Source organism: Enoplosus armatus, chromosome 6 (assembly GCF_043641665.1).
Source record: "Enoplosus armatus isolate fEnoArm2 chromosome 6, fEnoArm2.hap1, whole genome shotgun sequence".
NCBI lineage: Eukaryota > Metazoa > Chordata > Actinopteri > Centrarchiformes > Enoplosidae > Enoplosus > Enoplosus armatus.
In genome coordinates this window covers 3,583,403-3,609,625 of record NC_092185.1, presented here as the reverse complement: position 1 = coordinate 3,609,625, position 26,223 = coordinate 3,583,403, and the positions used below count along the sequence as shown (strand labels likewise).

The 26,223-nt window shown below is 41.8% G+C and overlaps 1 protein-coding gene across 1 annotated transcript in view; it reads left to right on the top strand.

The window, feature by feature from the left end:
- Positions 1–26,010, top strand: part of poc1b (POC1 centriolar protein B) — a 39,186-nt gene extending 13,176 nt beyond the window's left edge. The window contains exons 11-12 of the mRNA XM_070907599.1: positions 24,450–24,767; positions 25,835–26,010. Of these exons, the coding sequence (XP_070763700.1) occupies positions 24,450–24,767; positions 25,835–25,993 (477 nt within the window). The 3' untranslated portion in view covers positions 25,994–26,010. The remainder of the gene's footprint in view (positions 1–24,449; positions 24,768–25,834) is intronic.
- Positions 26,011–26,223: the final 213 nt, after the last annotated feature.

The following is a 26,223-nucleotide window of genomic DNA, read 5'->3' as shown; positions in this document are numbered from 1 at the left end:
ATATTGTAAATAAAGCAACAAAGATGATCCTAACTCGACCTTAGCTGTAGTCCAACATCAACTGGCTTCACACTACGTTGGCCGGTCAGATACATGCAAGCAAACGTTCCCAGGTACACTTTATCGGAGGTTGTTAACACATCCTTACATTAACCAGCTGCCCATGTGGGTCAGTTTATGCCATTTCATCAATTGTTGAGGATTTTAATACAGTAGCCACTGTGCACACAGCATTAGATTGTTTGGCTCTTTGTTTCTGGACTTTGCTGAAACCTTTTTGATCTTTTGAGAAGGTCTTGTCTTAATCAGATATAGACTTACCCAGCAAAGAAATGCAGTTTTTATGCCAAAAGCTGTGATTATTCTCTAATTCTCTATGCAAAGTATTTGAGTGCTAATAGCCTTTTGTTGCATTATTATTGTTTTTTGTTTGATTGTTTGTCAAAGTTTGGGTGAATGTTCTGGTATAAAGACGCTTAAGTGTTTTGTGGTGGCCATGAGCCCAGTATGTGTGGGAACATGGGAAAGGTTAGCTAGCATAGTCTGAGAGGGGGATCAGGGCTAGCCTTGAGCTTACATTGTCTTACAGTGGAACAATTAGCAATTAGCAGTGGGGTTATTCTGAATGGCAAATGAGTTTCCCACAGGTACTTTGCAGTCCTTTTGGTATTAGCTTAAGTGCTAAAGCTGATTAGCAGGCATTTGTGTGGCAATGCAGCTCAATCTAATCTCCCTTATGGACACTCGCCTGCTTTGGCAATTTCCTTTGAGAGCCACTGCCTTTGAAATGGTAGGTTACATTTTTGTGTGAAGATGTTGCTGGTTATATTGCATGTAGTGCTCTCTTTTTGTACTTTTATGTTCTACCATAAGCGAGGACGCAGCAGATGAACTTCAAAGTTCAACTTCAAATTTACAGAAACATTTGACTTGTATATGACATTGTTTGCTGTTGGTCATTATTTCTTTTTTATATACATTTATATATATATATACACCTATTTCCACCTACTTGTATGTACATAATAGTTCTTTTTTTATTGTTACCCTTCTATCTTTGTCCTGCTTTGTTGTCCTATGTCTGTTTCTATCTTCTATCTTACATTGAGAGCAACTTAATACTGGAGTCAAATTCCTTGTATGTGTACACATGCTTGGCCAATAAATCAGATTTTGATAGTACAGGATTTTCCATGACACTACATCCTCTCTCTCACTCCTTCTCTCCCTGAGTGTCTACCTGTCCAGTAATCTCCAGGTTGGCTTTCTCAGAGGTAAAAGGATATGAGTCATGCTTATGGTTGGATGTGTGTCAAGATTACATGGAAAGATTAACCTCCTGCTGTCCTACATTCACCTGAGCCTCCATATGGCAACACTTTTCTTCCTTGAATGGAAATCCTGATTGTTTTTTAGTTCAGCTTTAGTTTAAATTATAAAATGAAATGATTGCAAGAGGGTAGGGAAACAAAGGTTTAAAGAGAGCACCAAAAACTTGTGATAAAACAATTCTCATCTCAAAAGACAGAAAGATAAAGATAAAACATCTTAAAATGTGTAGCTTCTTTATGCTACGCTACTTTACTTTCTTCTCAGGTATTTCTCTGTATCCTGTCTTCCACCCATGTTTATTGTTCTTGGTCACGAGAGGGTTATTTAAGTATTAACTCTCTGTCTATGTGCACAGCATGATGTAACCGTCATTCATAGGAACAACTTGTGAATGGTCTGTGTAACAGTTGGCTGCTTGTTACGACAGTTTACACATGAATGTAATGTTGCAGGGAAATCTGTTATACATTAATGAAAGATGCTTAAATGGTCAGTTTGCAGACTTTGTAGCAGGATTGCACTTTCGTTTTGTTTGATTTCAGTAGAATATAATTAGCCAGAAATAGAAGGGCCTCATAGCAAGGGTTGGCTGTTGAGACCTGGATCTGAATTAATATTGGTTAAAATTAAGCAGGACTTATTGAGAAATGTGCTTTTGGTTTCCACAGATTGATTTATATAAGTTAAAGCAAGGGCCTATTGTGTAAAGCTTGTGATGCAGCTGAATCTGATCTTTTGCAAAAACAATTTTATTCAAAGGAGAAAATCCATCTTACGTGACCAAGCATTTTCTGCTGCATGTTATCAGAACACAGCATTTTTGATTCCCAGAGTCAGTTAATGTTCCCACGTCCAGCTCATGTAAAAACACGTGTAAACGTTCATATAACCAAAATGCCTTTTCGTGTATGACAAATTAATGTTTGTGGCAGCTTGAATCTGCTGAAAAGGTTTTTGATTTCAACAGGTTTTGGTTTCTTTTTGAAAATTCACTTCACATTCAATAATCTGTACCAGGAATCCATAAAAAAACAGACTATGTTAAGGACTATCAGAGTTGAAATCATGTTCTATAAAAGAGTAGTAGAGTAATTCAAAGTATAATTTCTGGCATTACATTTGAGTGAACGAAGGTGACCTATCAGATGAAATAATGTGAAGATTAACATTGCTTCTCGAAGTGCATCTATGAAATGCCTTCAATTTCGAACCATTAACATTGAACTATGAATAAGCTGTGACAGACTGCTGTTTTACAAAAGCTGAATAAATGGAACAAACTCAGCATAAATGTCCTCACGCTGATCCACCACAGTTCTCTTTGTGGATATGTCCACATGCCACCTTTGTGCCGCAAGTCCCCTTGTGACCAGCTATATTTGAACACTTAAGTGAGCCTAATGAAAGGAAGTCACCCATTTATTTCCCTCTCTACAGTTAGTTATTCTTAGAAAAGTCCCTTTGCTGCTCTGATGAATCAGTTGCACCACGGCACCAACGGCCTCGGTCTGAACTGACAGCCATGGCCCTTGTCAAGAAACATCCAGTAATCTTGTGTCACAGGAGCTATGTTTGGAATGGCTCATGTGAGGGAAATTGACAAGAGGTCTGGTCAACAAGTGACACATTCATGTCGCTGAATTTGGCATGGATCAGTTGGATTAGGTGTCAGAAATCCAGTTACTCTACATTTTTGAATTCAGATGGTGTCATACTATGTTTCTGAAGAGCAGCATTTGGTAGAAATTTATTTCATATTCAGGAAATAGTTTAGCAGATGGTGACATTAGCATGCAGTACAGTTATAATAAATTATTTGCATGAAGGCAACCACCAAGTTTTTTGTTTTTTTTTGGCAGTTTGAGTGTTCAGACTCGTTTCATTCTAGATTTAGTGCAATTTGAAAAACCTTAAGTAGAGACACCCTCACACAAAGACAGTCCAACAGTCATATTTGTATGACTAAAGCGAGGTGAAAAGTCACTTGGTGTTCAGTCTAAATGCACCTTTCGGGAACTTGGGTTGGGATGGGAATGGTTGCTGATTTGGGGCTATACACGAGAGATACCTGCATGTTTTACACAAAGATTTCTTGAGCATTTTAATTGTAGGCCTTTATCCAAAATTTGCACCCAGAATGAAATTAGCAGGTAGGGATTCTGATGCCTTGCATGAGGTTACTTTGACAGAACCACCTGAAAGCTCAAGCAAGTAACCTTCCGGTTATAATATGGTTTTCCAAACCTGTAATCTTGCTGCCGCTCCTACAGTACACACTCAACCAAACCCTCTCTCCTACTGTCTGTGGTCTGAAGCACTTTGCTGCCTTGATGATGGACCACATTTCCTGTCTTCCTACCACTCGTTGTAGAGCACAATAGCCTTGGTGTTTGGAAGTGCGCAGGAGGAAACACTTGACAGTCTGTTGATACACCTGTTTCAGGACAGAGTGGGCTTGGTGCAAGGTTTGGCTTGTTTGACGTTAACCCCTGGCCCTTGCGGAGGTGGTACAATAAGAATGACAAAAAGGGCTCCACTGTTTAAGATGTTTTTGTTGTCTCAAATTTTTCATCTGGTTCTCAGACGTTTGCCCAGTAGGACCTCTCCTACCTCTGGAGTCTTTCCCCTCCTCTGCAAAATCTTCTTTAAATCTGTGGTATGCATTTCTCCCATGAATACATGATCCCCCCCAACCCCCACCACCACCAACACAAACACACCAATGCGCCTGAACACAGCTGAAATTGTTTTTTCAGGATGCGTTCGGGTGCACACTGTCTTCTTACGTCTTCTCACTTCTTAAACCTTTCCAGTGTACATATATGTATGTAATTAAACAACTGACAGTATGCATTGAAACACCGGTTCAGCTATAGACATGCTGGTTGTATAGCTGATTCAATCAGGTTTGTTATCATCAAAACAAGGTGTGAATGTAAAGTGACTCTCAGCATTGCTGCAGAAATGGATCAATGTAGAATCAGATTTTTTAAGATGTGTCTACTCTGACTGAGTGGGGCAGATGAGGATGATGCATGTGATGGATTGTTCTCCGATAGTCAAAGCTACTTCAGAAGGAAAGGAACAAGATAACCTGGAAATAACTTGATCCTGTCGTAGTCCTGTAGTGTCCGCTGTGCACATAAGTCAAAGACAGGTATAGTATTATATTTTGAGTTACATACACTTTTAGTATTTAAAGTAAAAGTGTTTGAAACAGAGCCTTATTCAGGAAGTATTTTGGACTGGCTAATTCATTAGCATTCTTTGGACGCCTCAAAGGAGCAATTTGGCCTGCAAATAATATAATTTTTATTAGTGCCAAGGCCAAGATTTGCACAAAACCAGGCAAACTCTGAGAACCTGGACACCCTCTTGTCCAGGCCTTGAAGGCAGAAATGAATGAGATATTTTAGCAATATACACAGAATCTGATGTAACCATCCCTTGTGCTATTTGGACGGAACGCCTACATAGAAACCTGGCTTTGATGTTAGAGGGGGTGGGTGAGTGCAGGCATGTCACTGGGGTTACCAGAAAAACATCTCCTCTGCCAGCTAATCTCATCACATCTCCAGAAATTCAAAAAGTAGAATCCTCTTCCTCAGAAGCACCCACCTCCACCGCCCACTTCCAGCTCTGCTCGGCTCTGAGCTCACCTATACAATCGTCTACACAACCCTGACTCTGCCTCTACTTTTGACTGATTAGTACATAACTCACTCCATGGTTAGTTTTGAGTGATATTTGAGTGGTATTGTCAATTCCTGAGTCCTAGTCTGGATGGTGGCAATGTTGCTGCTTAGAGAAATGGGCCGAACATGGCTTTTGCCATTTGGATTTAATCAGCTTTTGGCTACACTAAACACTAAATTGCTGATCTCTTTGTTTTTGGCAGTCGTGTAAAGCACATAGTATGCAGGCTTACCAGTTTGCAGACAGGATTTCCTTTAAAATTACAGACAAATTAATCAGGAACAAATCCTTAAATGTTGTTAAACATCTCAGAGCAGGAACTTTATTCAAAACTAAGGTCTGCAGCTTAAAGGTTTGCAGGAATGGATTTTAGGTCACAGTGTGTCTGATTAGTCAGAAATGTAGTGCCCATTGTATTTCACATATTAACATAACTTTTAAAACTCCTGTTTGCATTAATCCTGTACTTAGGTTTGTATTTTCAGTGTGTCCATTGCAGTTTCTGTGAATACCGGCTTATACACACACACACACGCACACACGCCCACTCTACATGGTACTTCCTGTTCTCAGAAAATCTATCATAGTCCTCATGCATCCCATTGTTTGATGCGTAAGGTCTTTGCAGCGGATGTCAGCCTAATTTAGCTCCTCCAGCTGAGGTTAACTCTGACCCCTCAGTGCTGCCATCAGAGTAGGATGTTCAAGAGAATGAGGCTCAAAATGAGGAGAACGAACAAAATATCGAAACCTTCTTTCAGACATTGTAGTAGTAAATGTGCCACCAATTCTTTAAGATGGTGTTATATTTCCAGAGTTGCTCTATCAAAGTGTGCCTCCTATCAAAGTGTCAGGAAAGGCAAGTACAAGATTACAACGCTCTTATGTGGGACAACCGATGTGAACCATCACGATAGATGAGGAAGTGACTCTTTATGTGCTGCATTTAGGTTTGACCCTGACCACCGCTGTACTACCTTTGTGGAAATAGCTGAAAGTTGGTCCGATGCTGAAATTAGAGAACTGCTCTCCCTCCACACCAAGGATGAAATAACAAGACAGCAAAGTGGCATGTTGTAGTAAACGGTAACAACATTCCTGTATTGTCTTAGCTCACATGTCAAATTTCAGAAATCAACACCATCGTCTTCTAACATTAATAGGAGCACAGCTGTGGCGATGAGCACATGCCTACATACTGTACATGTGGTCACACATGGACAGATAAGCCTGTTTGTTGTTTGTGGGGCTGAGAGGCAGCTTGATGCTACAGGACCCATGATGACAAACCACAAAGCCCACCTGTGGCTGCCAGGGCCTGGGGCAGCTCTCTCTGCTCCCTCCTGCCTGTGCTGTGAAGGGCAGAGGCACAGCATGACCTCTAACCCCCCACTGCTCCAGCTGCCAATCAAGCAGCCCAGTAACCTGCTTGAAAAAGTGAATGATGACAGTGCTAGCTGCTTCCTCTTTGAGGGCCTCTCTAGCCCAATCAGCTGGCCTTTCTTGTCATTCATTTAGCCACCTGCTATCAGTGTTTCCCGCAGGTTGGCATTTTGGAGGGGGGCTGCAGAGTGTTAGAGTTGTCTGTGGATCGTTGTTGACATTTCATTTAGCAAACCCAATATGTCATTTTCACCCGTGATAGATGAAGATAGCTTTCGCTCAATTGCTGCAGCATTAACCATTACACTCTCATCTAGTGCTGCTTCTGCTTTGGTGAAGTGGAACAGACTGCCAGTTAATTTCCTCAACAAAGCATTTACACAAATGCTTGTGTGGGCAAAGTGGCTAATTCAATTTTTGTAATCTTTGCAACCTGTATTTGGTCAATAATGTCATGTGGTTGGTTGTTGACTGGATATTTTCTGTTCACTATACTACTTTTAGTATACATCTATGTAAACTTCTTGTTTTAAGGAAATTGGAAGTCATGGCCACAACCCCTGTGGCACATAATCTCCTCCATATGGCGTGGTCAAACATATAAACCTAGGCCTCTAATTTTCTAAAATTGCTAATTGCTAATGCAGACTTGTGTGGCAAGCGCATGTGTGTGGTTTCCAATGGGTCAAGCACAACCCTGGTGCAGAATGGCACCAACTGAAAAGGGGGCTGGGTGAACACATGAATACGTTAAAGGAATGCCATAGCAGCAGGTGGAGTTGATTGGCGGAGTTAGGTTAGGAGTAATGCTAATACTAAATCACATCAGCTCCTCTTGTCCCCTTTTAAAGGCAGCAAACTGTTAATGGGTTAGGAAGAGAGTCTGGGCCGGCCTCTCTGGAGTTTTTCTCAAAATCCCAAACACACAAATATACATCAACCAACTTTAATACAATATCCTTATCCTTAGCCAGGAAGCATATATTCAGACATCCATAGGTGTCCGGGTTAAAGCTTGGCTGAATTTGGTAAAAGTTTCTGAGATGTTAAGGTTTCATATAGCCATTGTTTTAACAGAATTTAATTTGCTATATTTCAACATTTAGTTATGACTTGCTTCACATAGTTATGCTGTATTTCCTTTACACGTCAAGTTTGCTTAAACTAAAGAGAATGGCCCCTGACTTAATGGGAAATATGTATGCGGAGTATGACCATGTATGCGGAGTATGACCATGCAGAGCCGTGCTTGTGCACCTGGCTCACCCTCACCTTCATGTTTTTGCACTCGTGCATTCTATGTTTCTGCATGTTAAGATTTTTGCATGTTACATACTTTTTGTGTGTTCATGCTCACTCATCCAAACAGGTATAACACCTTTATGTATTTTCCCCATTTCAATGATTTCAATGCTCTCATTGTATCTGCACAATACTTATACTTGAGTGAGGTCAATGAACCTTGAAATTTCTTCCCTTGCATTAAGCCTCCTGCCGCCTTATTTCATTGCCACGGATTTTGATTTTAGCCAGCATGTGTATGTGTGGGTGGGAATGTCCATTAAAATGTGAATAATGTGGGTAAATCTTACTAAGGGGCTTTAAAATGGGCTAATCCCATGCAAAGCCACAATGACGCTCATTCACTTCCTCACTGTGAAAGGATTCGCCTCCACTTGAGACTTTGGTGGGAAAGAAACTGAAGAAAAACCTCTGGTTGGGATATGAGTTACTGAACTTCTCAGGGAAAGCCTCATTTCCTCTCTAACAAGAGTCTTTTCTCAGGAACCTCTGCTGTGTGATGTCAATCCATTCAAAGCTCATTTAAAAGAATGCTATACGTGAGCTCTGGGTGTAAATCATCAACTCTGATATTGTTCAGATTGATTAAATACCAAGTGGTTTTCCTGTGTTTGTCCTTTACTTTACAGATTTCCTTTCTTAACACAGTTAAACCACTCAGACTTTGTTTTCCTTTTTCATGAACAAAACCTGAGAGATAGTGGTGCCTTTGAAACATCAAGACACTCACCACAAAACTCGGCTTGTTACCCCAACATGAAACATAAAAAGTTTGCAGTTCCATCAAGATGGCAAGAAGCTTACCGTGAAACTCGAAACGTAACTTCGAGTGTAGTGTAATGAATCATAGCACACATGGATTTTGCAACTTTCTAAATATGGTTTCACTTTGTTGCGATGACAATAACCAAACAACAGACATTAACCACAAACGCTGTCTTCCCATTTTTGTGTCTGGGCTGCTTAGTCAGAGCATTAGCAAATGGGTATTGTAGGGTGTACCCATAGATACAGGGAATCAGATAACATACAGAGCCACGGCCACTTGGCACGTAACCGAGAGAAAAGTGGAAGTATAAAGAGGAAGTATCGTAGAAGAGAGAGGGGAATAAAATGAAGGAGTGATGAAACAAGAGGAACCAGAGTTGCTGACTGACTCATAGGATGTACAAAGAAAGAAAGGAACAGAAAGTTACAGCAAATAGAAAAGAAATAACCTTGTTCTCCGGTGTCTGGGTTGATGACCGAAACTGCTGGTCTGCATTTGCTTTTGTTAAATGTGTGTGCCTGAAGTCAGGCTCTGCTCTTTGTAGGCTTTGTAGGTTAGTTCACGTTTTGGCAGAAAGGTCGCTTTTAAATCTTATCCACATGTGCAATATTGATTACATCTATCCACCAACAAGTGAACTCGGAGAGCCACGTTTCATGTTCAAGTCCCCATGACGGTAAACATCCTGCAGAAGTGTCCTTGAGCAAAACACTGATTATTTCATGGGTACTGTTCTGCTGCTGACCCTGACCTCTGACCTCCCTGCGGAGCAGTTACAAGAAAAAAAGAATTTCCCCTTTCCAAACCATTTCGTAGCCACATAAAGGCCATTGATGGATGTTGATGGCCATGTTGGGCTGTCATTGAGCGTCTGCCACTGTTGGCACGAGTCGCCCCTTATTAGTGGCTTTTTGTTAAATTGAGCATGTTAAATTGATGGTGGAGGCAACTGGTTGTAGTTGCCTAAATACTGTTCTGCCTAGCAAATCATTGACTTATACCCCATGTCTACCGTGGGGACATTTCCAGGAACCTTAGCTGAGCTTCCACCGGAGGAATCAGGGTCTACGTTTTTTTTTTTTTTCTTCTGCCACAGTTCCTGGTCCCCAAAAAGTACTTCTGATGGCCCAGGAACTATCGGGTCAGAGGTTATTGTACAGAACATCGCTGACTGCTCGAACACAAGCCTCAGGCTGCTACAACTTGAGAGCAGCTTCATTCAAGCACTGGATGCCACTTGTACCTTGTAATGTTTATTGACGTCAAAAACAAAAACTGAGTTTGGAACTGAGTTATGTTTTTCACTTCCACCTGATGCCGCTTGCAACTAAACGTATGCCATTTATATTATTATATTGCGTAATGAGAGTGTTTCATCAGATAAACAGTGCATTAAAATTGCAGGTGAGTCTTTGTTTTTTGATGGCAGTCCTTCAGTTTTTATTTTGTGTCATTCAGGAACACAACATTCAGTATGTACTCGCTATAATCTTGGGAGTGTGTTCACAACTAACCAATTTATACATGAAAATTGGATGTGACAAAAATGTTTGATTGGTCAGCCTTTGCAGGGCTTCTTCTTTGAGGTTGGTTTGGTATGTCAGGGCCTTAATATGCAGGAGGATATGGGTTCATTCGGGGTAGAGGATGTTGCACAGGACTCCACACTCTGAAATATAGACTTATTGAAGGCAGAGGCAGTTCCTCTTGGTCATGGCAGCAGCACAATATAACAGGTGAAGGGAAGTATGCAAATAAAAAAAAAAAACCTGGCTTACGTTAAACACATTAAACAGTGGCTCTGGTAAACACAATTAACGGCATCAGGACAAGGGCTACAATTGTGTGTGGGTGTATTTGCATGGGTGTGATCATGTATGTGTGTGTACACTAACTAAAGGTGCAACTGTGTGTGATAGTGTATGTGTGCATCCGTTGGGGTTAAGGCCTCCAAAGCACACGTCCACTTATGGATGAGTGTATTTGTTCGGTGGGTATTTGCAGCGTGAAATACAGCCTAGTCAGGAAAACGCGTTTCTGCCATCTCAACCATACTTAAATGCCAGTCTTACTTTTCTCCGTCTCCCTCCCTTGCCTTTGCTTTTTCTTCATCCGTCTCTCTGATGATAGCGAGACCCTTACCTTAACTCGTAGTGACGCTACAATTATCATCTGATAATTCAGATCAAAGTAAAATCTGGAGATGGACCCGGAGTTTTTTCACAGCTGACCTACTTCTTATGACCTTGACTCGGTACATTTAATCTTACGTAAAATCATCACCTTGTTTGATGTAGACATTTCAGTGCCCTTTTATTGTCCTCGTCATAATCCAGGTGAGTGTAAGGTTATGTTCCCTGTGTCCTCTTATCTGGGTGTAAAGAAAGTCGTGACAGGACCTGAGTGCTGCTCGGCGCTAATGATCAACAAGCTTTGTGTCAGGTAATACTTACTGTCAGCGAGGGAGACCTGCTGCAAAGTATGTCTGACCTTTGCTGGAGCTACATAATTGTGGTTTCATACATTTTCAGAGGTAAAGTGATCATTATGATGTATTTTAGTCTTAATGATTTCAGGAGCAAAGTTATTGTACTGTTCTTCAGATGTGTATTACATCGTCCATTTTCACAAGTGAATGATACAAGAGTTTACAATATTACTGATATACCTGTATTTAAAAGTTAATTGTGAGTAATACAATTTTGGTACACAATTATACATCATTAATTATGCAGCCTTATGTGTGAAATCGCCACATCATGTGTCTTTATGTTCATCACAGCCTCAAAACTCATTAGTTTTAATGCAGTTAGTTGAAGCAGGAGACGGCGCCTTTTTGCCGCCACTCAGGAGAAACACAGTGAAAACCACACTAGGCCACCAATGGTGTCAGCCAGCAGGCTTGGTAGCTGAGTCTTTTTGTTCTGCATATCTAGAGTAAACAACAGATCTCCCAAGTTTATTTCACTCGTCACACTGTATGAACCATTTGCCATGTGCGTGTCCAGTTCAGCGAAGCATGCTAAAACTTTAGTTTTAGTTCCATAAAGAGGGAAAAACAACCAGCCCTCAAAGCTGAGTGACGAGTCTGTGCTGTCTACAAATGTAGAGAACATGGAATATTCGAGTGGAAAATATATAGGAGCACAGGAGCTGTGGAAAGCCATAATAATCAATTACCCATCACAAGGGAGGGCTGGGACATAACCTTCTCAGAGGCAGCCAAATTTAATTTCCTGCCCCTTGTTGTTCTGGTAATGCCATGTTAATAGCTTCCTGTCCTCGTGCATTATAGGCACACTGCCACACATGCTTGTTTATTTCCTCCTGCCTGCCTAACCTCACTGTTACACGAATGACCTGTTATCAACACTGAAATGTGCACACAACCTAACAAACATACATGCAAACACACCATTCATATGGTTCAGTTGTAATCATTGACCAGATTACCACCTTTTGGGTGCACGCAAAATTAAATTAAAGGCGAACATGAAGTTACCAACCAAACTGCATTTTGCAAATCTACTTTGTAGTTCAAGTTTGACCTTCTGCGTGTACTGTAGTTGTGTGCTTGCAGTTTTACAGTGGAAAGGATGATTATAGTGAACATGTAGGCACCTTCGGCTTTGTTGTCGCCTCCACAAAAGGGGTGTAGATGAACAGCTTTTCAGTGTTTCTCACCATAAAGCATTCTGTGTATAATTGAGGCCTAACTAGTGTGATGAATGCATGTTCTTCATCATAAAACATTTACAAAGCCAATAAAAAAAAAATAGAAACCTGCATTGTTTATATTGGCTAGCAGTCTTCTTTCCTTACGTTTGCTGGCACATTGCAGCGTTTCTCGGCACGTCTCCGTCATTAATTAGAACAGTGTGTAACTGAGTTATATATAGTTATATATAAAAACTCCTGGAACGGTGGTAGTATTAATGACAATTTGTTGTCATACGTTTCAACTTACGGCTTTCATCTGGAGCTGAAACGTGCTGTCCTGATAATAATACGACAGGTGTTGCTGGAATTTTGACCCATTTAAGTCTTGGACCCTTTAAGAAGGAACGCTTTCCCTTTTTCAATGCTCCTTGCAAGTACGCGACGTTGTGCCAGAAGCATCCACTCTAATAGTGTGATGCCAAGACATTGCCTTCCTTTCCTGATAAACATGGTCAGTCTCTGAGGTAAATGCCAGTTTTGTTTACCTTTACATCAGGGGATTTGACATAACTGGCAGCCGACGATGCTCCACATACTTACATGACCACGCTGTCCTGTTTGTAAGAATGTGCGTCACATCACCTGCATACCCGTGCGCAGGCTATTAGAACACAAAATACAAACAAAATGGGGACCTGCTTATCACAACATGGCTCCATAGTATCACTGGTGTTCCACACGGTACCTTAGAGAGTAAGTCAACTGTTGTTATAACCTAAACCAATGATGTGCGGAAATACAGCCCTGGCTTTAAAAAATGATTCTTTGACACGTAAAGTAGCACAATAGTAAAATATGTGTTTTGCAACAAAACTGCTGCTTCTCATCTGACTTGTGTGTGTGGGAGTGTGTTCATGTGCCTTTCTGTGTTTGTGGGTGTGTGTTTGTCTGTGCAGGTGTGTCTGCGTCCTTGTATCTGAGCATGTTTTCTGTTGCATCCCGAACATGAAAACATTGCTGTTTTTCATGGGAGCTGCAGGAAGCTTAACCTCCGCGTCCCATGACGATGACTCATCTTTGGCATGATGTTATTATATAAACGGATAGAGTGTCCTCTTAAAGCGGGGCACAGGGACACCAGATCATGGGCAGACACTTTTTCACAAAGGCAGGCGAGCTGGACAACTTGCATAAACACCTGGCTGACTGTAACTGAGATCTGATTACAGATTCACTAGACCACCTGCACATATTCAGTTGCAATCTGCGCTGCGTACAATTATGATTGTTTTATTAACAATTGTTTTTTTTTTTACATCATGCCTTTGAGTCCCACGAGTTTATGATTTAAACATTACCAAAGGAGTGCATCTTACCACCGCCTCTTTCACAAGTCTTCTCTCCCTCATTTGGACATTTGTAGCCGTTGCAAACTCTCAACAAAACCTTTTTGTGTCTTGAATTTAACTAATCAAGGGTTTGTAGTCCATTCATCATGAACATTAGCCTGTTGTTTTTGAGCCAGACCACTGGTGATAATGAGGGCTTTTCAACAGGCAGTGGTCCAGATCACGACTTGCACTCTGGTGTGACTCATTCCTCTTGAAGGGGAGGGATACATTTGAAGGCATCTTCAGACCACAAGCGGGACATGAAGAGAGGGTGGAATAGCTGTTGCTGTCTCGTGATCCCAAAACAATCTACTTCATGGCCAACAAAGCCTGTTTCCACACCAACACTGCAAGTGCTTGACCATATTTAATGAACACTGAGCAACCTTTTTGTGGAGGATGCTTTCAACTAAAGCTCTCTATTGTCAACACTGCGTCTATTTTTAGCATGAGTGGGAACCTATAACCCTATCAATGTAAGTGCTCTGTTCTATCCATTTCATTGTCTCCAACTTCCAAATGACAACATGTTTGCAATATTTAATATTTGTTATTGGTGATATTTATAGTTTGCAAAGCCTTATGCGGCTCTTTGCACAGGAGACAAGCGTCATTTGTTAAAATTGTTTTTCAGTGTTACCTTGTTTAAAATATTGATTATTGTTGGAATATAAAAATAGCGTCCCCGAGGGTCATTTGAGATCTCAGTTATTTTGCAGGATACATTTACATTTATTTTGTTTTGGCAGCAAAACAAGCTGTAAGCACAGTGTTGAAATAATGTCACGTTATTTCGCAAAGACTTGCCAATTTAGAAATCCAGCTGACACAGAGCAACATTAGCATTCATTTGGAGTCATTGTTTTTGTCCACCTGATGAATGTCAGTCCAATGTTCACTCTCTTTTTGGCTCTGTTTTGTCTTTACCAATTCCTGAGGGAAATCTGACTCCAGAACTGTGAGCTCTGTGACAATTCTCTGTGGATCAGAGCAGCTTTAAAGAGCCTGATAGCTCTTTAGTAGGAGCAATGTGATGATGCTGATTAGTGTTTTCTGATTTTTCAGAGGGTGCCACCTATCCGCACTTTCAGCATTTCCTCTGATGAAGTTTCTCTGTTTCTTCATTATGTCTCTCTCCACCTTTCTCTCTGTGAGCTAAGCAATGCTGGACGATGAGTCATCTTCATTCTTGGGGGATTCTGTGACAGATGCTCATTCATTCAACCTGCAGAAGTGGGTCAGAGTGCCAAGTTCATCTTCATACTAATATACAGCATTCCTCCTCTTTCTCCGTCTCTTTCAATTGCTTTATTTCTTCGTCCTCTCACGCTGTTTCGCTCAGATCAGTATCTTATATCCTGATAGACAACCAATAAAAACACTGGAGATGTTTTTACACTTAAATCCTGCATCTCCAGTGCATTTGAAGTGACCACAGTGATTGGACTCCATTGATCAACAGCACACGTTAACCCCAGCTAATACAATTCATTACTTTACCTTTAATCAGGCAAAACCACCCCTAGTGGCCTGATACGTGTTTGCATCATTTTACTCAAGGGATGTCTTGATCAAGTCTTTTTGGCCCCTGATCCCGATCCGAAGTAACAGATGTATCCTACTTAATCTGAGACACCTTATCTTTCACAAACTATTAGATCCAAATACTGAAGGTTCTGATTCAAAACCATAAAGTTGATGAGCTTAAATGATTGATATGATACGGATAAAAGTTTAACTGGGACAATGTGACTGAAATTGACGCGTCGTGATCCACTAGAAAGAAGATGTATCACTCTTGTTTGAACTACAAAAACACTCCACACTCCATGTGCAGTTGCACAGCGGTGTTAAGAGTGATGCGTCTTTTATCTCTAAACAGTATATACACCAGGCTGCGGTTAGCACTTTAACCTCAGTTTTATTTTGGCCTGCCATCAAGTTACTCACAGAATTAACGCCAATTGGTTAAAGCGCTGTGTAAAAAGATGAGAAGCTGTTTTGTACGCTGCTCTTTGCTGATGAGGATGAGAGAGGAGAAATAACAGCTTCGTTATCGTCGGAGCTTAGCCAATTTCGCCAACCTGGGTGTCAGAACTGACTCAATCAGACTCAGAACCTCAATCATTATTTTTCACATTCACACATTCTAATTTTCAGTGAAATGCTGGCAGTGTAGAGCCCAGCTGTCATTAAGGAGAGCAGTGCGGCAACACTAACAGGCTATTAATTAAATTATTTATTGTTTGGGTTTAGAATACGAGTTATATGTATTTCTTTATTCATTATATAATAAAACTCCCTCCCTCTCTGGCGGTGTTCACACGTTTTCAGAAATACGTCTTGAATCCACACCTTCTGTCCAAAAGCGGCATTTATGCATATCTTATCAAATAAAGGCTGACACTGTGGTTCAATAGCACAGCCAATGAGGACCCTTGTTACATAAAGCCTCAGAGTGAGGAGCCTTTGTTGTGAATGAATGGCTGCATTCATTCAATAGACTTGTATTGAATTATTGTTTGTCTGTGTGTTTTGGCTTGGACGTGGAATATTTCTCATGATATGAGAATGGCTTACTTGTGTGTGCCCTTGTAATGTGTGTGTAACTATTCTTGGGTGGACTTGTGTTTGTTGTGTGTTTCTGTAAAGGTGTGTGTGAGTGTGATTTCAGGCTCCTATGTATGCAGAGTTGTGGTGTTGCAGTGTTACAGTACGTGTTACTATGAGTGCAAATGTGTTGTACTGAGAGAGGAGATGCAGTATGTAGTCTGCTTTCACGCACGATCGATGTGTGTTTTAATGTTGATAATTGTTTAAAATGGCTTTTACTGTGTGTGTTTGTGTGTGTGTACATGTTTGTACACCAGTGCTAGAGATATCCGGCTCAGCTGCTGTTGAACCAAGGCAGGACAGTGGTGGGTTGTTTTTATTGCCTGTGGTCGAGGTGTTTACTGTCCCCATTCATGTGTGTGTGATGTGGTCAGAAAACACACTGTATTTAATGGCAATCCGCCGCCGAGCAGGATATTTTCGTCTGAGTGTGTGGGTGGCTGCTGTGCGGATGTCAGAGACAGACAGATAGAGAGAAGGGGGGGGGGGAGAAATAAAGAGGATGTATCCACTTCCTCAAAGCCACATGAACCTCCTCTCGGCTTCCTGCTCGTCTTTCAGCTCAGGCTTTAAAACAAAACATCAACGTTGCTGCACCTCTGACAAAGATCCTGTTAGATCAGATCAGTGGTTCCAGCTAAATCATAGTTACGTGGTGACTTTTATCTGCGTTCATGTGAATGTGTGCATGCCTGTTTTTCTAGTCTGCGTGTGTCTGTGTCAGTTTGTGTCCGTATGTGGGTGAGAACATCCTTAACTGTGTGTGTGTGTTTTGTTTGAAGAGCTACGATGCCATGGTGCGGGTGTGGATAGAGCACCTGGGTACATGACAATTAGGTGTGACAGAGATGAATGGAAAATGAATCCTCTGATGTGGTGTCTTGGCAATACTGACAGGAAAGCGAGCCTTCAGACGCTTTAGATCTCCTGCCAGTTCCACCTGCCACCTGACTTCCTGTGAAAGGTCAAAGGTCAGGTACGCAGGGTGTTGTCTGTGTTTCTGTTCATTACCACACAGGAGACAGGTTACTTTTTCAAGACAGTTGTATTTGATTCCACTTTTAGCAGTCAGCCTGTACATAGAGTACTAATGCTGCTGCTACTACTGCTATTAGTACTACTAGTCCTAGCACTACTGCTACTTTTGCCGCCATTACTAAGTACCATTGTTTCTGCTCCTTCTGCTGCAAACAATTATACTACTACTGCAACTGAAACTGTTACTTCTACTGGTACTGTTGCTACTGCTAATACTAATACTACTATTGTTAAGTGGGCATTCAGACCAAAAACAGTCCTGCATTAAATAAATTCAAGGGGCTGTATTGGTTGGGGCATATTGTTTCAGGTACCAGTGCAGTCACAATAATTTTATCTTTCGTCATGACAATCGTGAGGAAACAGCAGAATATAGCATTCATGTTACAAAGTAATCTACCAGGAATGTGTGCTTGCACATATTTCAGTGGCCAACGCAGAGCCTTTCTGGAGGATGTTGCATTTCCTTGTGGCAAAAGTCGAGCGAGGTTCAAGTTCCCAGGGACGCTATGTTGGCACCCTTGTTGCATCAATGGTGTGGCCCCATTCGAACGGATGAGGGTACTGCATTCTTCATGTGGGGCTAATGCTGGTCTGAACACTGGCTTAAAACTGCTGCAGCTGCCTCTCCAACTACAACCACAAACTGACTGCAATCCACTGTTTTCTTGTAATTTCTGTAATTTCATACAGCGGTTGCCTGAAGGGATTATTTTAGTTTTTGTTCTACATCTGTAATGCAGTTTGTCAGTCAGTTTGCCACCCTCAAAGCAGGGGCCCTGGCTAACTGACTTTTGCTTACAGAAGCTGACTTCTGGGACGTGTAATGCCACTTTTCTGGGTGACAAGCTGGAGCAAGTATGGGAGGTGGAGGGATACCTACGAGAAATACTTTTTCAGACAGAACCCGTTCGGGAACTGCTTTTTCCAATGCAGAGGTTGATTGCTGACATGATAGGAGTTGATAAAGAGTTGAGTTTGGTGTCTGATAAGCTTTCGCACTCATGAAGGTATTTGTCAAACTGGCCACCCTGGACTGTATTTCTGGACTGCCCACACCAGTTTCAGCCACTTTTTTAATGCCAGTGCCTTTTTTCTGTCTTGACACCAGCGTGAACGAGTCTCACCGAGTTCAAGCGGGTCGCCTCTATGTGACTTTGTGTCGAGAAGAGTAGGGCCCTGACTGCTGTTAATAATCAAGGGGTCTGGAGGGATCTGGAGATTGACTCCAGCTGTGTGAGTTGTGTTTGGGTGTGTGGTGGCAGTTGTTGAGTGAATAATTGTTTGCGTGTGTGCCTGTCTTTTGGTACGGATGGCAGCCAATAGTACGCGTGTGTACTTGACACCATTAATGTTTGTTTGGCATGCATGTGTGTTAGTGTCCAGGGCAACCATTTGCTTGCGTGTGTGTTGATCTGCAAAATAGAAAAGTGAAACCAGGGCAGAGGGTCAGGGCCAGCTCCTCTGACTCTTAACAAGGATTTCCTCCCTCCGTGGAGCCTGCTTTATTACATGGCATCCTGTGACCAGGAAACGCTTCCTTACCATCACAGGACCAATTTCAGTACCACGCCAACCGTCTAATACAGGACAGGAGTGGCGAGGTTACTCACTTTTCCATCATAATTAGTTCAAGACATTACAATAAAATAGTGCTTCCTCACACTGCTTACTCACCGCCATGCTGAGGGACAAAACACTTCTTTTTACATCTTTTCGAATTGAATTAAGATTCACTTTTATTTCCTCTCTCACGATTCATAGCCTCCCAGATAAAGCCATGCTGCCATGTCATCAAGACATACTGGATAAAAGGCTCAGGAGGAAGTGGTTTGTTTACCCCTCTCGATGGAGCTCGACAGTTGCTAGTGCACCACAGCGAGTGACACAGTGAACCACCCGCCGACCTGTTTGATTGGCTGATTATTTGAAGCACTCACACTACTCTGCTGAAAGAGCTCACAAATATTACTAATTGGACTGTGTTTGTGTGTATTCCCACTGTTAAGAAAGAGCTGAGGTATGTGTATGTGCGTTTCTGCCTGTGGGAGTTTGTGTATTCCTGTTTTTAATGAGTGAAATGAGTGAGACTGGGACGCTACCACAAGACCAGTGTTTCAATAACATGCCAGAAAAAGCCCAGAAATACTGGTGCCTCACCAACTAGTCATGGAGTTATAGAAATCAACCAGTGGCCATGGAAAGTATTCAGATCCCTTGCTTTTGTAAGTGAGAGAGTTCACTTTTTGATTTTAAATGCATTTGCAATAAGATTTGTTTTGTTATTATTGGTTATTGTGTGTAGAATTGATTGCCCAAAGTGAGCTTCATCCATTCTGAATTGAAAGTGAAGTCTGAAGCCTCTGTACATTATTGTTATTTAGTGCTATGGAATAGTGAATTGTATGTGTTACTCCTTTTTAATAAAGACCAGTCAAAACATATGTATCCCAACTACATTTCACTGGGGGTGTCATGGTGGCTCAGCCCATTATTACACTGGTTATACTGGTAAAGAGGCCAGCTCTAAACCAAGAATTCATGACAACAATGTCCAATTTATACACCCTTTACATGGTTTTTGGCCTTTGGGCTGCTCAGAAGCACTGATTGCGGATTTCTAAAAACATAAAAAAATAAATCACTTAACCCTAATCTACCCCTCCAATGTCCAGCCAAGCTACAGTCATCTACCGATGACTTGCTTGCCAGTTATCCGAGACAAGATGATTCCTGTTTTGGTATTCAGCATGACTTTTCCCTCTCAGTGTTTCCTGCTGATGATGATAAAGTTACACTAACAAACACCTGAAAGTTTCTGTAGCGGGTAGCGTTTGTTATCGCCTGCCCCCGCGTCTGTCTAGCTAGACTTTTAGCTGCACGTCATCTTTACACAATTTCAACCTCGAACTGCTGTTATTGCAAGAGATTATTTTTGTTCATAATTTCCATTTGAAAGCATCCATTAACCCCACGTCCCATACATTATTTCAGAAGTGTCACTTTGTAGAATTTGTGCAGTCACGCTCTCACCTCAAGGAGTGCTCATAATGTTTGTCGCATTATGGTCAGCATGTAAACATGAGGGCGGGCAGCTCAGTGTGGATACTAAACGATCACGATGCTTGAGAGTCCATCTGTGTCCTCTCCAGACCACCTTACGAGGGGGGGCTCACCCTGATTTACATTTACAATTTAGCCATTTAGTGTCATTCAAAAAGCGAACCTGACCTGCTGCAATGGAGCATAAAATATGTATTTAATATATTATATATATGAGTGCTGAGAATATTTCTGAAAATTGATTGATTGATGATTTTTATTAACTAAAGCTTCATTCCAAAATAAAATGTACACCATTTTCAGTCATTTTTAAATGATGTTAACATCTGACAGAATGATTATTGGTGAAAAAGTGTAATTTAAGTAATAAGCATTGGAAGATCTTTGCTTGCTATCTTGAGGAGGATTTTCAGCGCAAAGTAATAAACATCAGGCAGTTTTTTGAAGATGAGTATGTGGCTTCAGGTAGAGGGGAGGCAGTGAAGGGAGGGGCAACATCAGAGAGGCCCTTCAATTAAGATCAAACAGCTTTATGTAAGGGTCACAGTGTCTGAGGTTTCCTGCCAAAAGAGAGAGCGCCGCTAATTCTGGCGCTCATGGTAATCATGTTTTTGATCAGACATCTGTGATTTGATTTAGAAATGGAGAGGAGGCTATTTTTGACCTGTTTTCTCTTGAGGATCCTTTTGATCGTAAACATCACAGCTACTGTTAACATTTTAACATGGGCTGCTCCTCTGATGACATTGCCATGTTAGGTAAATCTGCTGCACTCACGTGAACTTATCAACAATATTAGCAAGGAAAAGTCATCGATTAGCGCCTCTCGCTTTACATCTGATTATCAGTCGTGAAGTACTTGACTTATTACACAAAGCATTCCCATTATATTGAAGTTTTTACTCCACCAGCACCCCTCATGACCTTTCAGCACCGAGCTTCTGTATCCCACAGAATATACAACAGCCCTTCGTTCCCAACGCCACGTAGAGACAACGTGGACATTGTTGCCTCACTATCATCACTGGGGCACTGTCACTCCCACTGCCCCCTTATCATCACAGCGGCTAGTTTCTGCTCTGCTGTGCTGTGCCACCCCGGCCTAACCACCCACTCATCTCCCATCGCACAAAAAAACCCCGGCTGGCAGCACGCCATCACCACATTCCCGCCACTACTGACCGCGGTTACTGCGAGCCGTGACCCCTAACATTCCACAGAGCTTAGCAGATGATTTTATCTCAGAAATGACCCCTCTTGTTTTAGATATCATGCTTTAGCTCTTTGTGACTTGAAAGTATTCTAATTAATCTCCTGTTATACTTTTACGTTATAGTTTTGGCACACTGTCCTTACAGAGCTTCTGTCTAATTTTCCAGAAGTAATGGGCCGTTAGTCAGTACATTTGATCAAGTGAACTAGTATCACTGTAGATCTGCATGTTCTTATGATTTTGCACGTTCTTCTGTAGACCTGATGGTGTAAATAGCTACCAAGTAGCACTTTAAATGCTTCTAACTTGTGAATATCTTGTATTTTTATATATTTGTTGCATAATTCTCAATATTTTTCTGTAATCACGTTACATTTCCTTTGAATACTCTTTATTTGCCCAGTTCTCTGCTGCAGGGATCATTAGTTTCATATAATCTACAGTGTGTGTGCTTTCATGCGTTTGAATATGCTTGTGTGTGCGCGCATTGATTTGACACTGAGGCCAGCCGGGGTACCCTTCCTGTTAAATGTTTGATTGCACCCAAACTTCCTGGCGGAGGGGCGGGGGGTGCAGAGGGATGGAGGTCTGCATCTGCTGAGCGTAAATGCGCTGAGCAGATGTTGGCCAGATGTGGCCAAGGAGGAGGGGGTGGAGGGATAAAGAGGGAAGAAAGTAAAACGAGCAGAGATGGCAAAAGAGACGTACCATCCACACACTGACAGCTTTGTTCACCTCCACTCAGGAGTCAAGAGTAATCCTCCATCCTCCTTTCTTTACATACACACTCATACACTCCTCCTCTCCTCCCTCCACCCCCCCTTCCTCTCATGCCTCCCTCCACGCTCTCTTTGAAGTGAGGACAGTGCGCAGGAAGCAAGCCGGAATCGATTGCTCCATGCATTAGGCCAGGAATGTGTGACACCCTCCTCCTCTTCACCCTCCTCTTCCTTCCTCCTCCATCTTCCTGACACATCCCTCATTTATGTCCCCCCCCTTCTGCTCCCCTTCGAGCTCTCCGTACACCAACTGTCCCCGTCCACCTTTCACACAAGACCCTGCTATTATTTTGGAAGAAAGCCCAACTTTTCGTCACTTGGTGCTGTTTATGAGTAGAGTCTAGACACTGATCTGAGTACAGCTGCTTAAAGTGTCATGGTTTTCGCTGTGTGTGTGTGTGTGTGTGTGTGTGTGTGAGTGCTGATCTGAAGCAAATGCAGATATCTTGAAGAGTGTTGAAATGATGACGTGATTAATGGATCATTCATTTGACATAAAATTACTCTGTAGTAATTTTGTAACTGATCAATGAAGTCATTTATCAACCAAAAATGCCAAACATTTGCCGGGTCCAGCTTCTCAAAAGTGAGGATTTGTTGCTTTTCTCTCTAATTTTAAATAGAATATTACTCTCAGTTAAGTCCGTCTCTAGTTTGAATGGCAAACCCAACAACACTAAGTGCTTCAGAAGAGCTTCTCAGCAGCCACCAGTAGAGTACTGTGTGTGCATGTACTGTGAAGCTACTGTTGTGCATGTGTGAAACTATTTAAATGTGAAGTCATGCTTAGTTGTCTGCCCGGATAAATGATGAACGAGGAAAATGTGTCCCTCGTGAAACTGAACATAATGTTCTCTCTCTCTCTCTTTGTTCACTCTCCCTTGCCATGTGTGTTTTTTTTTCTGTACTTATGAGAAGTAGAATCATTTTGTCCAGAACACTCTCAATAAAAGTAAAGGTCAAATAAAAATGAAGCCGATTGTCTGTTGTGCTCTGTGGCTGTAGTCCCTGCCTTATAAGCAAATAAGCTTGTGAACTCTTCTTTAACCACTAAGTCAGTCAGTCAGTCAGTCAGCCACGGTGTCTGTCAGTAGCGTGAGTCATCCACCTCCTTCTGTCTGCCAAGTCACAACAGGCTCAAGGCCTACTCCACTGACAGAACAATGAGACAGGAAGGATGTTGGCTAACGTTGCACAGCATTATGTATCCCTATATCATATTAGCCAGGCTAATTAATAGTCCTATGATTTATTCTCCCTCCCGCTTTGATTCCTGTACATTTCAAACAGGGCAATAAAGCAGGCTAGACAGTTAGCGCTACATTCATGGTGTGTTATTAGTGTTATTAACAACTGACACTTTAATACTATTTAGTGCTTACACCTCCATTCAATTTCAACTCCATTCAGTACGCTTCAACTGAGATTTCAATTCGTCTTCGATATTAAACTTCTACCTTCACTTTGACTTAATTGCGTGCTTACACATCAACTGACACTTCAATTTTTATGCAGTGTTTACGCTTTACTTGGTTAGACGTCAACTGACACTTCAAGTCCTTTCAAACATTTAAAAAATTTTTGCATGTACACTTCAGCTGATACGACAGCTCATTTTAGCACTTACACTGTGTCAAACTCCTTTTAGAAGTGAATTTGAAAGTGACTCTTCAACTCCTTTCAGCACTTATACCTCAACTGAAACTTAAATTACATTCAGCACTTTGACTGTAGGAGTCACTTCATCTTCTTTCAGTGCTCCAACAGTTCCCCTCATCAATCCCTTCAACTTCAGTTGTTAAACACATTTCAAATGAATCAACATTTTAAGACATTTAAGCTGTTTCAAACGTTTCAACAGCAGTTTAACTGAAATCTTCTTTTGCCCTTTTCTTTTCTCACTGTTTGCTTCGTGTTCATTTCCAGCAGGGTGTTGAAGCAGGCTGGACACGTAGGGTCGCCTCTAATGGGTTATTATTTTGAGAGCCCAATTGTTTTCAGTGGCATGTCCTCAATTAAATGTCAGGGTGTCACAATGGTGATTTGATTTAGTGTGGGTTTCTTCTGGAACACAATGCATTTGATGAGGGCACAATTCACGGCTGACCTGAGCACAGCACTTACGTCAAAGAAAACAAAATATAGGAGAGCACAATGCACTGAAAGTCAATCAGCTTGAAGACAAGTTTGTCTCTCACTTTCATCTCCAGCTCTTAAATGGTCGGACACACTTGACGCCCACGCAGGCCGGCGCCGACAGTCACCACTCCAACGGTTTACCCCCGCGTCACGTGGGCAGTTCAAGAGCGGAAGGATGGATGGGAGACAAAAGTGCCGGTAGCGAAGGTGCGGCTGCTTGGAGCCAGACTGGGGCCGGCAGGAGAGGAGGAGGAGGAGGAGGAGGAAGGAGAGAGGAAGAGGAAGAGGAGAGAGGGCAGACGCACCCACTGGAAGTTCTCTCCGGTCATCCAGTGAGTCTGGACTCTACCCTGCGACACATTGTTCAACAGTTGGATATTCTCACGCAGGTCAGTTATTAGTCAACTCAAGATACTGGCAGGATGTGAAATCCCAAAGACATCATGAAAATGGAACATTGTATATGAAAGTGTGGGAGGTGGGGCCAACAGGTTACTGTTGAAAGTTAATAATCCTCCGCCTGACGGGTTTAATCCCAGTGTCAGGTCACATTAACCAAGTAAAATTATGCAAAATCTAGGTTGCAATCTGCTATGTTTTTCTTAATGAGTAAGTCAGTTGAAGCAGGTTATTAATCTCCTCCGTCAGACCTGCAGCCTCTTTTCATCTGAGGCCAACTCAAACAAAGACACAAAAAAACAGCCAAAGCCAGGAGGAGCTTTTATGGTTTACCTGTGTCACGAGTAGCTGAACAGAGACACAGCAGGCTAATGATTCAGCTTGCTGAAGCAGTGTTTGTGACTGGAGGATTCATGTGTTTTTCGTATTTAATCTCTTCATATGTTTTATTTGACAATTATTTTTTTATTATAATCTTTATTATTATATTATTATTATTATATATATTTGATATATTTTGTTAACTTTTTACGTTGAAAACAAATGAATTTACACAGAGTTAACAGTGCAGATCAACGGTTGTGTCACTGAATTTGACATCACCAAAAAAGTTGATGCTATTCACGTTTTCCCAATATCACATCTTGCATCAGCAAATGAAAACCCGTCAGAAAGGTGTGTACGCATTTCGGGGTTGCTGTGCATTTTTCACATAAAAGCATCTCCAGAAAACGCAAGATCACATCAGTTTGCTGCTGAAACTGTTTTGTATTTGAGACAAAGTGGCTGACCATAAGAAATATCATTCATTCATGAAAAATGAAACCTAACGAACAGTGAAACAATCATTATGACATTATAAATTTATATTTTTAAAAAGGCTTTTACCCCCTTGGTAGAGTTGTATAAGCTGTGCTGACGAGCTGCATCACGGCCTAAAAGGCCTCTTCTGTCTCTCTTCAGCTCTTTTCTTATTTTTCTATAATGGCGACAGGGTTGATTTCAAGGCACTCTGCGACAGCTTTATAATTATTGTACCACCTCCTCGAACACACAGACTGTTTCGGTGCTGGAGGAGCGTCTCACCCTGACCGAGGACAAGCTGAAGGAGTGTCTCCTCCACCAATCCCACATTCTCAAGGACGTGCGATCATCAGGAGAGAGGCGGAGGACAGAGAGCGAGGGGACAGATGGATCGCCTGTCCGTTTCACTTGAGGACGGGCTTGTCCTCCTTCAGACTGTAGCACAAACACACAGACCGAGTCGTATGTATGTATGTAACCTCAACACTGTGTGTGTGTGTGTGAGTCTATACATCTGTGTGTGATTCTAAATGTCCACCTTGGTGGTCTCTCTCAGGGGTCAGTGGGTTAATCAGGCTTTGGGCCTTGGTCGTAGTGAGGTTTTTGTGTGTCTTTGTGTGTGTGTGTGTGTGTGTGTGTGTG